The 12,756-nt window shown below is 48.5% G+C and overlaps 1 protein-coding gene across 3 annotated transcripts in view; it reads left to right on the top strand.

Moving 5' to 3' along the window:
• ATP8B3 (ATPase phospholipid transporting 8B3) overlaps nucleotides 1–12,756 on the top strand; it is a 937,871-nt gene that overhangs the window by 324,053 nt on the left and 601,062 nt on the right. For all 3 annotated transcript variants that reach the window (XM_063915843.1, XM_063915834.1, XM_063915853.1), the window contains one exon: nucleotides 9,468–9,529. In XM_063915843.1, coding sequence (XP_063771913.1) covers nucleotides 9,468–9,529 — 62 coding nt within the window. The remainder of the gene's footprint in view (nucleotides 1–9,467; nucleotides 9,530–12,756) is intronic.

Here is a 12,756-nt window from a genome sequence, read left to right as displayed (position 1 = left end):
CTGATCCCAAAGTCCCCAGAACCTTCTGAAAGGTGGGACTCTCTAGTTTTTTATCCCATTCAAAGCTAAGAAATATATTTTCAGAAGCTTGAGATATCTGCAGTCAAGCAAGCTGCCCTCCCACCGGAAAATGATAAATATTAAGCCCACTCCACTATTCACCCCTCCCCTATGTATTATACACCCCCTACCACCTGGAAGTCATGTACAAGGGCTTCTTCATTCAGCCCAATGCCCCCTACTACAGTTTAGTTCCATCTGTGCAGTAAAGGAGTAATTAGCAGAAATTACTGCTCCAGGTCCTACATGCTGAGCGGAAGATAGAACGCCCCCTACCGCCCGCGGGACATCAAAGCTGCCGCTGATAGCACCCCCACCCCTACTGCTGGAAGATGGGTAGGGGGCCCAGTGCATTGCTGTGCCCAGGGGCCTACACTGCTGTTAAGACGGCTCTGGCCTGCACCTCTTGTCATCTGTCTGTCGCCCCTCCCCAATAGATTGTTAGCTCTTCAGAGCAGGGCCCTCTTTCCTCTTGTTATCTAAGCCCTCTTCTCAACACATTTCACTCACAGCTCTCCCCTGCTCAACGACCATCTTTATCCTGCTAGTAAAGGCTCATCTCCATCTATGGCCACCAGCCTCTAGTAGTATGATGATCACTCCCTCAATACTTACATCTTAGCTGTATTATGTCTTGAGAATGTGTGGTGCTCTGTTACCTGTACTCTATTTCTGTTATTTATTTACTGTAATGCAATGTGTTGTCCCCTGTACTGTCCTTTGTACGGCGCTGCGAAACACATGTGGCGCCTTATAAATAAAATATAATAATAATAATAATAATTGGTGTACTGGAAAAAGTTTGAATCCAAGATCTTTTCTCTAACGTCCTAAGTGGATGCTGGGGACTCCGTAAGGACCATGGGGATTAGCGGCTCCGCAGGAGACTGGGCACAACTATAAAGAAAGCTTTTAGACTACTGGTGTGCACTGGCTCCTCCCACTAAGACCCTCCTCCAGACTTCAGTTAGATTCTTGTGCCCGGCTGAGCTGGATGCACACTAGGGGCTCTCCTGAGCACCTAGAAAGAAAGTATATTTAGGTTTTTTATTTTTACAGTGAGATCTGCTGGCAACAGACTCACTGCAGCGAGGGACTAAGGGGAGAAGAAGCGAACCTACCTAACAGGTGGTAGTTTGGGCTTCTTAGGCTACTGGACACCATTAGCTCCAGAGGGATCGACCGCAGGACCCGACCTTGGTGTTCGTTCCCGGAACCGCGCCGCCGTCCCCCTTACAGAGCCAGAAGCAACGAAGAGGTCCGGAAAATCGGCGGCAGAAGACTTCGGTCTTCACCAAGGTAGCGCACAGCACTGCAGCTGTGCGCCATTGCTCCTCATGTACACCTCACACTCCGGTCACTGATGGGTGCAGGGCGCTGGGGGGGGGGGGCGCCCTGAGGGCAATATATGACACCTTGGCTGGCAAATATACATCATATATAGTCCTAGAGGCTATATAGATGTAAAATTACCCCTGCCAGTATTCCAGAAAAAGCGGGAGAAAGTCAGCCGAAAAGGGGACGGGGCTTCTCCCTCAGCACACTGGTGCCATTTTTCCCTCACCGTTCCGCTGGAAGGAAGCTCCCTGGCTCTCCCCTGCAGTCTGAACACTACAGAAGGGTAAAAAAGAGAGGGGGGGCACTAAATTTAGGCGCAGTATAGATAATATATATATATATGATATATATAAAAAAGCAGCTATAAGGGAAAACACTCATTGATAGTGGGATCCCTGTGTTATATAGCGCTCTGGTGTGTGCTGGCATACTCTCTCTCTGTCTCCCCAAAGGGCTTTGTGGGGTCCTGTCCTCTGTCAGAGCATTCCCTGTGTGTTTGCGGTGTGTCGGTACGGCTGTGTCGACATGTTTGATGAGGAGGCTTATGTGGAGGCGGAGCAAATGCCTGTAAACGTGATGTCACCCCCTGCGGGGTCGACACCTGAGTGGATGGTGCTGTGGAAGGACTTACGCGACAGTGTCGACTCCTTGCATAAGAGGTTTGACGACATACCTATTGTGGGACAGCCGGCTTCTCAGCCTGTGCCTGCCCAGGCGTCTCAAAAGCCATCAGGGGCTCAAAAACGCCCGCTACCTCAGATGGCTGACACAGATGTCGACACGGATACTGACTCCAGTGTCGACGACGATGAGACTAATGTAACTTCCAGTAGGGCCACACGTTACATGATTGAGGCAATGAAAAATGTGTTGCACATTTCTGATGTTACCCCCGGTACCACAAAAAAGGGTATAATGTTTGGAGAGAAAAAACTACCAGTAGCTTTTCCTCCATCTGAAGAGTTAAATGAAGTGTGTGAAGAAGCGTGGGCTTCCCCTGATAAAAAGCTGGTAATTTCTAAGAGGTTACTAATGGCGTACCCTTTCCCGCCAGAGGATAGGTCACGCTGGGAAACATCCCCTAGGGTGGATAAAGCGCTCACACGCTTGTCAAAGAAGGTGGCACTACCGTCTCCGGATACGGCCGCCCTGAAGGAATCTGCTGATAGAAAGCAGGAGGCTATCCTGAAATCTATATATACACACACAGGTGTTATACTGAGACCGGCTATTGCTTCAGCCTGGTTGTGCAGTGCTGCTGCTGCGTGGTCAGATTCCCTGTCAGAAAATATAGATACCCTAGACAGGGACACTATATTGCTAAACGTAGAGCATATAAAAGACGCACTTTTATACATGAGGGATGCACAGAGGGATATTTGCCGGCTGGCATCCAAAATTAGTGCAACGTCCATTTCTGCCAGGAGAGGGTTATGGACTCGGCAGTGGACAGGAGATGCAGATTCCAAACGACACATGGAAGTTCTGCCTTATAAGGGTGAGGAGTTGTTCGGGGATGGTCTCTCGGACCTCGTTTCCACAGCAACAGCTGGGAAGTCTACATTTTTACCCCATGTTCCCTCACAACCGAAGAAAGCACCGTATTATCAGGTACAGTCCTTTCGGCCCAAAAGGGGCAAGCGGGTTAAAGGCGCGTCCTTTCTGCCCAGAGGCAGAGGTAGGGGAAAGAAGCTGCAGCATACAGCCAGTTCCCAGGAGCAAAAGTCCTCCCCCGCTTCCTCTAAGTCCACAGCATGACGCTGGGGCTTCACAGGCGGAGCCAGGTACGGTGGGGGCCCGTCTCAAAAACTAAAGCAATCAGTGGGCTCGCTCACGGGTGGATCCCTGGAACCTTCAAGTAGTATCTCAGGGGTACAAGCTGGAATTTGAGACTTCTCCCCCCCGCCGTTTCCTCAAATCTGCCTTGCCAACCACTCCCTCAGGCAGGGAGGCAGTGTTACAGGCAATTCACAAGCTGATAGTAAAGGTGCCCCTACTTCAACAAGGAAGGGGTTACTATTCCACAATGTTTGTGGTACCGAAACCGGACGGTTCGGTGAGACCCATTTTAAATTTGAAATCCTTGAACACATATATAAGAAAATTCAAGTTCAAGATGGAATCGCTCAGGGCGGTTATTGCAAGCCTGGACGAGGGGGATTACATGGTATCACTGGACATCAAGGATGCTTACCTGCATGTCCCCATTTACCATCCTCACCAGGAGTACCTCAGATTTGTGGTACAGGATTGTCATTACCAATTCCAGACGTTGCCGTTCGGTCTATCCACGGCTCCGAGGGTCTTTACCAAGGTAATGGCCGAAATGATGATACTCCTTCGAAAGAAGGGAGTTTTAATTATCCCGTACTTGGACGATCTCCTGATAAAGGCGAGGTCCAGAGAGCAGTTATTGGTAGGGGTAGCACTATCTCGGGAAGTGCTACAACAGCACGGCTGGATTCTAAACATTCCAAAGTCACAGCTGGTCCCTACGACACGTCTGCTGTTCCTAGGGATGGTTCTGGACACAGAACAGAGAAAAGTGTTTCTCCCGGAGGAGAAGGCCAAGGAGCTGTCATCTCTAGTCAGAGGCCTCCTAAAGCCAAAACAGGTGTCGGTGCATCACTGCATGCGGATCCTGGGAAAAATGGTAGCTTCCTACGAAGCGATCCCATTCGGCAGGTTTCATGCAAGAACCTTTCAGTGGGACCTGTTGGACAAGTGGTCCGGATCGCATCTTCAGATGCATCGTCTGATAACCCTGTCTCCGAGGACAAGGGTGTCTCTGCTGTGGTGGCTGCAGAGTGCTCATCTTCAAGAGGGCCGCAGATTCGGCATACAGGACTGGGTCCTGGTGACCACGGATGCCAGCCTTCGAGGCTGGGGAGCAGTCACACAGGGAAGAAACTTCCAAGGACTATGGTCAAGTCAGGAGACTTCCCTGCACATAAATATTCTGGAACTGAGGGCCATTTACAATGCCCTAAGTCAGGCAAAACCCCTGCTTCAAAACCAGCCGGTACTGATCCAGTCAGACAACATCACGGCGGTCGCCCATGTAAATTGACAGGGCGGCACGAGAAGCAGGACGGCAATGGCAGAAGCCACAAGGATTCTCCGATGGGCGGAAAATCACGTATTAGCACTGTCAGCAGTGTTTATTCCGGGAGTGGACAACTGGGAAGCAGACTTCCTCAGCAGGCACGGCCTCCACCCGGGAGAGTGGGGACTTCATCCAGAAGTCTTTTAAATGATTGTAAACCGGTGGAAAAAGCCACAGGTGGACATGATGGCGTCCCGCCTATTCAAAAAGCTAGAAAAATATTGCGCCAGGTCAAGAGACCCGCAGGCGATAGCTGTGGACGCTCTAGTAACACCGTGGGTGTACCGATCGGGTTATGTGTTCCCTCCTCTTCCTCTCATACCAAAGGTACTGAGGATAATAAGGAGAAGAGGAGTTAAGAACTATACTCATTGTTCCGGATTGGCCAAGAAGAGCTTGGTACCCGGAACTTCAAGAAATGATGTCAGAGGACCCATGGCCTCTACTGCTCAGACAAGACCTGCTGCAGCAGGGGCCCTGTCTGTTCCAAGACTTACCGCGGCTGCGTTTGACGGCATGGCGGTTGAACACCGGATCCTGAAGGAAAAGGGCATTCTGGAGGAAGTCATTCCTACGCTGATTAAAGCTAGGAAAGAAGTAACCGCAAACCATTATCACCGCATATGGCGAAAATATGTTGCGTGGTGTGAGGCCAGGAAGGCCCCAACGGAGGAATTTCAGCTGGGCCGTTTCCTGCACTTCCTACAGTCAGGGGTGACTATGGGCCTTAAATTGGGTTCCATTAAGGTCCAGATTTCGGCTCTATCGATTTTCTTCCAGAGAGAACTGGCTTCACTACCTGAAGTTCAGACTTTTGTTAAGGGAGTGCTGCATATTCAGCCCCCTTTGGTGCCTCTAGTGGCACCTTGGGATCTCAACGTGGTGTTGGATTTCCTAAAGTCACATTGGTTTGAGCCACTGAAAACCGTGGATTTGAAATATCTCACGTGGAAAGTGGTCATGTTGTTGGCCTTGGCTTCGGCCAGGCGTGTATCAGTATTGGCGGCTTTGTCATGTAAAAGCCCTTATCTGATTTTCCATATGGATAGGGCAGAATTGAGGACTCGTCCCCAGTTTCTCCCCAAAGTGGTATCAGCTTTTCATCAGAACCAACCTATCGTGGTGCCTGCGGCAACAAATGACTTGGAGGCTTCCAAGTTGTTGGATGTAGTCAGGGCCCTAAAAATCTATGTTTCCAGGACAGCTGGAGTCAGAAAGACTGACTCGCTCTTTATCCTGTATGCGCCCAACAAGTTGGGTGCACCTGCTTCAAAGCAGACTATTGCTCGCTGGATCTGTAGTACGATTCAGCTTGCACATTCTGCGGCTGGACTGCCGCATCCTTAATCAGTAAAAGCCCATTCCACGAGGAAGGTGGGCTCTTCTTGGGCGGCTGCCCGAGGGGTCTCGGCTCTTCAACTTTGCCGAGCAGCTACTTGGTCGGGGTCAAACACGTTTGCTAAATTCTACAAGTTTGACACCCTGGCTGAGGAGGACTTTGAGTTTGCTCATTCGGTGCTGCAGAGTCATCCGCACTCTCCCGCCCGTTTGGGAGCTTTGGTATAATCCCCATGGTCCTTACGGAGTCCCCAGCATCCACTTAGGACGTTAGAGAAAATAAGAATTTACTCACCGGTAATTCTATTTCTCATAGTCCGTAGTGAATGCTGGGCGCCCATCCCAAGTGCGGATTGTCTGCAATACTTGTATATAGTTATTGCTTAACTAAAGGGTTATTGTTGAGCCATCTGTTGAGAGGCTCAGTTGTTATCATACTGTTAACTGGGTATCGTATCACGAGTTATACGGTGTGATTGGTGTGGCTGGTATGAGTCTTACCCGGGATTCAAAATCCCTCCTTATTGTGTCAGCTCTTCCGGGCACAGTATCCTAACTGAAGTCTGGAGGAGGGTCTTAGTGGGAGGAGCCAGTGCACACCAGTAGTCTAAAAGCTTTCTTTATAGTTGTGCCCAGTCTCCTGCGGAGCCGCTAATACCCATGGTCCTTACGGAGTCCCCAGCATCCACTACGGACTATGAGAAATAGAATTACCGGTGAGTAAATTCTTATTTTAAAGTATGCAGGATTTTGGATTTCCTTCAAGCAAGATTGGATAAAGGTTTGAAAGTGGCTTTCTTGAGAGTTCAAGTATCAGCATTAACTGTATGGTTTCAGCGAAAGATTGCTGATTTACAGGATGTATGTACTTTCTTTCAGGGAGTGGTACATATTCAACCTCCATTTGTTCCTCCTGCAGCTCCCTGGGATTTGGATTTAGTTCTTAAATTCCTCCAGGGTCATCCGTTTGAACCGCTTAAGAGAGCAGATCTTAAATGGTTAACGGCTAAAGTATTATTTCTACTGGCAATGGCGTCAGCCAGAAGAGTGTCAGATTTGGGAGCGTTATCGTGTAAGTCTCCTTTCCTAAGTTTTTTTCCAGACAAAGCAGTTCTCAGAATGAGATCTGCTTATCTTCCAAAGGTGGTTTCAAAGTTTCACCTGAATGAAGAGATTGTAGTCCCAGCTTTTCAGGTATCGGGACTGTCTGCTGGAGAAGCGTCGCTGGACGTAGTCAGAGCTTTAAAAATCTACATAGATCGTACTAGTGCCATCAGGAAAACAGATTCTCTCTTCATCCTCTATGGATTTCACAGAAGAGAATGGCCTGCTAGTAAACAGACGCTGGCGAGATGGCTCCGAATGGTGATATCAGAAGCTTATTCTCATGCAGATCTCCCTGCTCCGGCTAATGTCTCTGCTCATTCTATATGTAAGGTAGGTCCTTCATGGGCAGCACAACAGGGTGCTTCAGCAGAACACATTTGTGAGGCAGCCACATGGTCTTCCATAAACACATTCATTAGACATTATGCCTTGGATACTTTTGCCTCTCATGACGCAGACTTCGGGCGAAAGGTCCTACTGTGTAATCAGGAGCGTCCCCACCACTAAAATTGGCTTTGGGGATCCCAATGTTATCCTGTGGACCCAGCCAGAGAAATAGACGTTATGGTAAGAACTTACCATTGATAACGTGATTTCTCTTATGTCCACAGGTATCCACAGGGATCCCACCCTGACGCACCTGATTTGAGGATCTTGACAATCATTAAACCTCTTCCTTCTTGTATGGAAGGGTGTGTATGTGTGTTCTTATCGCCTAAATAGGTCTCTACCTGATGCTCCTGCCTAAATCGCTGTGGAAAGAACTGATTTGACTGAGTCAGTGGGCGGGACTATATGGTGAGGCCCCGATGCATCCTGGGAGGCCAGAAAGCTCGTGACCGTGTTGGTGCCATTTCTGCTGTCGCTCAACCATATCCCAATGTTATCCTGTGGATACCTGTGGACATAAGAGAAATCACGTTATCAACGGTAAGTTCTTACCATAACGTCTATGTTCCTCAATGAGTTATAAACGTCCCTCACTCAAATGAATTCTCAAATCTAATATAATTGCATACCTCCCAACATGACCCATTCCAGGAAGGACAAATGCTCTGTTCCTGGACTTGCCTCTTAATTTAGGATTGCCGTCACCTGTTTTGAAAAGGTTACTTGATAACAAAGGTGTTTAACACAGGTGTTGGCAATCTTAAATTTAAGGGAAGTCCAGGAACAGCATTTTGTCCCTCCTGGAGAGGATCATGTTGGGAGCTATGTAATTGTACTATATTAATCAGCCATCTTTCAAGCCACTGATCTTAGGGGGAGATTTATCAAAGCTCAAAGAGAGATAAAATGAACAGAGTTAAACTATCCTCCTAACTATCTCGGTTTAGCCAGGAAATTTTGGACACTGTCCCACCCATGGTCCGTGGAAGGCCCCATCTCACTCACTGCTCTGCTTAGCAGAACAGCAGTGAATTGATGCTGTGCGTTGTGCACAGGGGGTCATTCCGAGTTGATAGCTAGATAAAAATGTTCGCTGCGCAGCGATTAAGTGAAAAAGCGGCACTTCTGCGCATGCGGTGCAGTGCGCACGCGCAACGTACTTTCACAACGAGCGAAGTATTTTTACACAAGGTCTAGCGAAGCTTTTCAGTCGCACTGCTGGCTGCAGAGTGATTGACAGGAAGAGGGCGTTTCTGGGTGGCAACTCACCGTTTTCAGCGAGTGTTCGAAAAAACGCAGGCGTGCCAGGAAAAACGCAGGCGTGCCAGGAAAAACGCAGGCGTGGCTGGGAGAACGCAGGGCGTGTTTGTGACGTCAAATCCAGAACTGAACAGTCTGAACTGATCGCAAGCTAGGAGTAGGTCTGGAGCTACTCCAAAACTGCACAAATTTTTTTTTGTAGTCGCTCTGAGATCCTTTCACTCGCACTTCTGCTAAGATACATTCCCAGAGGGCGGCGGCTTAGCGTTTGCACGACTGCTAAAATCTGCAAGCGAGCAAACAACTCTGAATGACCCCCACAGTCTATTCTGTGAAGATAGAGACTGGGAGCATGGCGAGCAGCTCCCTGAGTGACGGAAAACAGAGGAATGGCTCGCAGACGGTATTTCCCATGAGGCCACACCTCCTAGCCACAAGGCCACTCCCTTGTTTTCAGGTACGTGGTGCAGATGGAACTGAAAGTTGGAAGGTATAATAAAGTACCAACCAGTACGCTTCAGTTATTTTACAGGCTGTGTTTGAAAAATGACAGGAGCTAATTGGTTTGTACTTTATCTTTCTCTGTTTTCTATATCTCTAAGCTTTGAAAATTCTCCACCTTATGGGGTAAATTTACTAAGATGGGAGTTCTATTTAAGATGAGATGTTGCCCATGGCAACCAATCATATGCTACTTCTCATTTATCTAGCACCTTCTAGAAGATAATACCTGTAATCTAATTGCTTGCTGTTGGCAACATACCATCTTAAATAGAACTCCCATCTTAGTAAATTTACCCCAATGCTTTTTATCTTAAATTTTGTTTTAGATATATTTATATGGTATAACTTGTATAATCATTTGCAGGCACAACACAGGAGTGACAATGCCATAAATAACAGGCCATGTGAAATTCTCAAAGATACAAGGTTAGCAAGTTTGTTTGCTTATTTCTTTGTTTGTTTTAGAATCAGGCATATATTTATAAAGACTCTTTTACTTACATCCTGTGGAAACTGCAGTTTCACTAGGGTCTGCATTGTGCACTAGCAGTGGCAGATCCAGGGGGATGCTAGTGGACCTGTGCCCCCCTCCCCCTGTCATTTCTGGCACTTTATTTTATTTAAACAGAGAGCAGCAGCACCTGTGACGGAAGGAGCAACAGTACATCCAGTGCAGTGCTATGACAAAGCTGGAAGACTCGGAGGTGGTACAGCGAAGAGAGGAGGGAGACTCTTCCCTCTCATAAACCCTCCCCTTTCCCTCCCTCCCCTATTCCCTTACACTGCCTCTCCTCTTTTCTTACACTGCTGTTGCCATGGCTACGAAGTCATGATCTAGTAACCGGCTTCTGTGTGAAAACTAGAGGAGACTGGAGAGGAGGATGGCCTTCCACAGACATGTTTTATGTATTCTACTTTCTGCTGCGGGGTACACTGGGCTCCACAAAGATTAACATCGGGATGTAGAGTAGGATCTTGATCCGAGGCACCAACAGGCTCAAAGCTTTGACTGTTCCCAAGATGTACAGCACCGCCTCCTCTATAACCCCGCCTCCGAGAACAGGAGCTCAGTTTGTAAGTTGGTGCCATGCAGTAAGCAGGCAATCAACAGGAGTGCCTCTCCTGCAGCCCATATTATAAGTTATTTATGAAGAAAAAAAATCTGAACACTTCAAGGGCTGCAGCATTGTTGGATATCAGTCAGACATCCCCTGCTGGAGCTCCATCACTCCCCCAGCGGCGTTGTATACTCCCGCGCCCTGGTTGCCGGGTAACTACAGCGGAGGCTCCAGTGTTCTTCTGGTCAGTCACACACACTCGCCGCTGCCCTCTGGGATCGCGTGGCCGCAGGTACATGGGTAGGTAAGGGGGTCTCTTTGGCCCGCTGTATTGCGATCCGGCGCTGCCGTTGGAGGTGGGCTGCGCACGATGGCGTGGACACTGTAAAGGGCAGCCGCTCTACTAGCCATCAGGACGCAGGGCACAGGTGGGTTTTCTCTTACACCCTAGAGCAGAGGTTCTCAAACTCGGTCCTCGGGGGCACACACAGTGCATGTTTTGCAGGTAACCCAGCAGGTGCACAGGTGTATTAATTACTCACTGACACATTTTAATAGGTCCACAGGAGGAGCTCATTATTTCACTTGCGATTCTGTGAGGAGACCTGCAAAACATGCACTGTGTGCCCCCGAGGACCGAGTTTGAGAACCTCTGCCCTAGAGGATGCTGGGGTCCATTTTAGTACCATGGGGTATAGACAGTTCCGCAGGAGCCTTCGACACTTTAAGACTTTTCAACAGTGTGAACTGGCTCCTCCCTCTATGCCCCTCCTCCAGACCTCAGTTTAGAAAATGTGCCCAGGAGACTGGATGCACACTAGTGGAGCTCTACAGAGCTTTGCTGGAAAAATACTTTCTTAGGTTTTTTATTTTACAGGGAAGCTGCTGGCAACAGCTTCTCTGCTTCGTGGGACTTAGGGGGGGAAGTAGGAACCAACTTCTCAATTAGATAATGGTTCTGCTTCCGCTGACAGGACACCATTAGCTCCTGAAGGGTACCGAACACAGCCCAAGCCTGGCCAGCGTTCACTCTCACAGCACTGACACCACCCCCTAACAGAGCCAGAAGTCAGAAGGCTGGTGAGTATATTACCGGAGTCCTGCAGAGAGGGGATCCTCTGGTCATCGTTGGCGGCATACAGGTACACGCGCAGAAGCGGGACGCTGCGCGCCATGTCTCTCAGCACACGGGTGCAGAGGGCGGGGGGGGGGGCGCGCTCTGACGGCATGTTTTAAAACCTTACTCTCACTGGCAAAAAGGGTACATACATGTACAGACGCTGATGTGCCATCCCCAGCCAGTATAAATATTACATTGCTGAGGCTGAAGGGCGGGGCTTCTCCTCAGACGTGCCAGAACACTCACTGGGTGCCATTTTCTCCTGCAGAAACTCCAGTGTGAGACTCCTGAACACTGGTTCTTCTCATGACAACGCTGATACAATTACAGGGTGTTATAGAAGGGGCAGAGAGTGTTCATTATAATTAGGTCTGTGGGCCTATTATTGGTATATGCGCTGTAAGTGGGTAATATTTCCACAATTCACAATAAGGCGCAGTGTGTGGACTGGCAAATCCCTCTGTGTCTCTCTGACAGACTTTAGTGTGGGTCTGTCCCCAATAGCTCCCCTGTGTAATAGGGTGTGTGTGTGTGTGTGTGTGTGTGTGTGTGTGTGTGTGTGTGTGTGTGTGTGTGTGTGTGTGTGTGTACAAGTGTGTAACATGTCAGACATTGGGGAGGGTTCTTCCCAGGAAGAACCCATTTTAGATGCACAAGAGGGTAATATGGTGGCCCTTCCCTCTCAGAAGGAGCCGGAGTTGGTGAGAATGTTGCAAAAGAATATGTCAATGCTTGCAAAGAAATTCTCTATGAACAACAGACTAAATATTGGAGGCAGTCTGTGGAGGATGCACTGTTTACTGACCCCTCCATATCATCCACTCGGGTCCCATCCAGTTCCCAGAAAAGGTCTCTGGCCCAGATAATGCAAGGGGACACAGACACAGATTCCGACTCTGACGTCGACACTGGGGATTTGAGAGGGGTAGACCCCAAATTAGCCAAAAGCATACAATGTATGATAGTTGCTATAAAGGAAGTGCTGGAGTTTCCTGAAACAACACTTGTCCCAGAGGAAAATTATTATTTTAAATAAAATAAAAAGCATGTTGTGACTTTTCCTCCTTCAAAGGCTTTGAAAGTATTCTTTGAAGAATCCTGGGCTAACCCTGAGAAGAAATTTACCCTTCCCAGAAGGATACGTGTAGCGTACCCTTTCCCTGAGGAAGACAGGCACAAATGGGAGACACCCCCAATGATAGACACCTTAGTTTCTCGGCTGTCTAAGAAAATAGTTTTGCCTGCCCCTGGTTCAGCCTCATTAAAAGATCCAGCTGACCGTAAATTAGAAACAACTCTAAAATCCATATATACAGCTAACGGAGCGGTGCTCAGGTCCACCATTGCTTGTGCGTGGGTAGGTAACGCTGTGGAAAAATGGTCTGACAACTTGCTTGTTAACATAGACACAGTTGACAGGGATGAAATAGTCCTAACTCTCGGCCATATCAAAGATGCTGCAGGTTACTTAGTTG

The sequence above is a fragment of the Pseudophryne corroboree genome, chromosome 1 (assembly GCF_028390025.1).
Source record: "Pseudophryne corroboree isolate aPseCor3 chromosome 1, aPseCor3.hap2, whole genome shotgun sequence".
Lineage (NCBI taxonomy): Eukaryota > Metazoa > Chordata > Amphibia > Anura > Myobatrachidae > Pseudophryne > Pseudophryne corroboree.
This window is presented reverse-complemented; position numbering and strand designations above follow the sequence as displayed.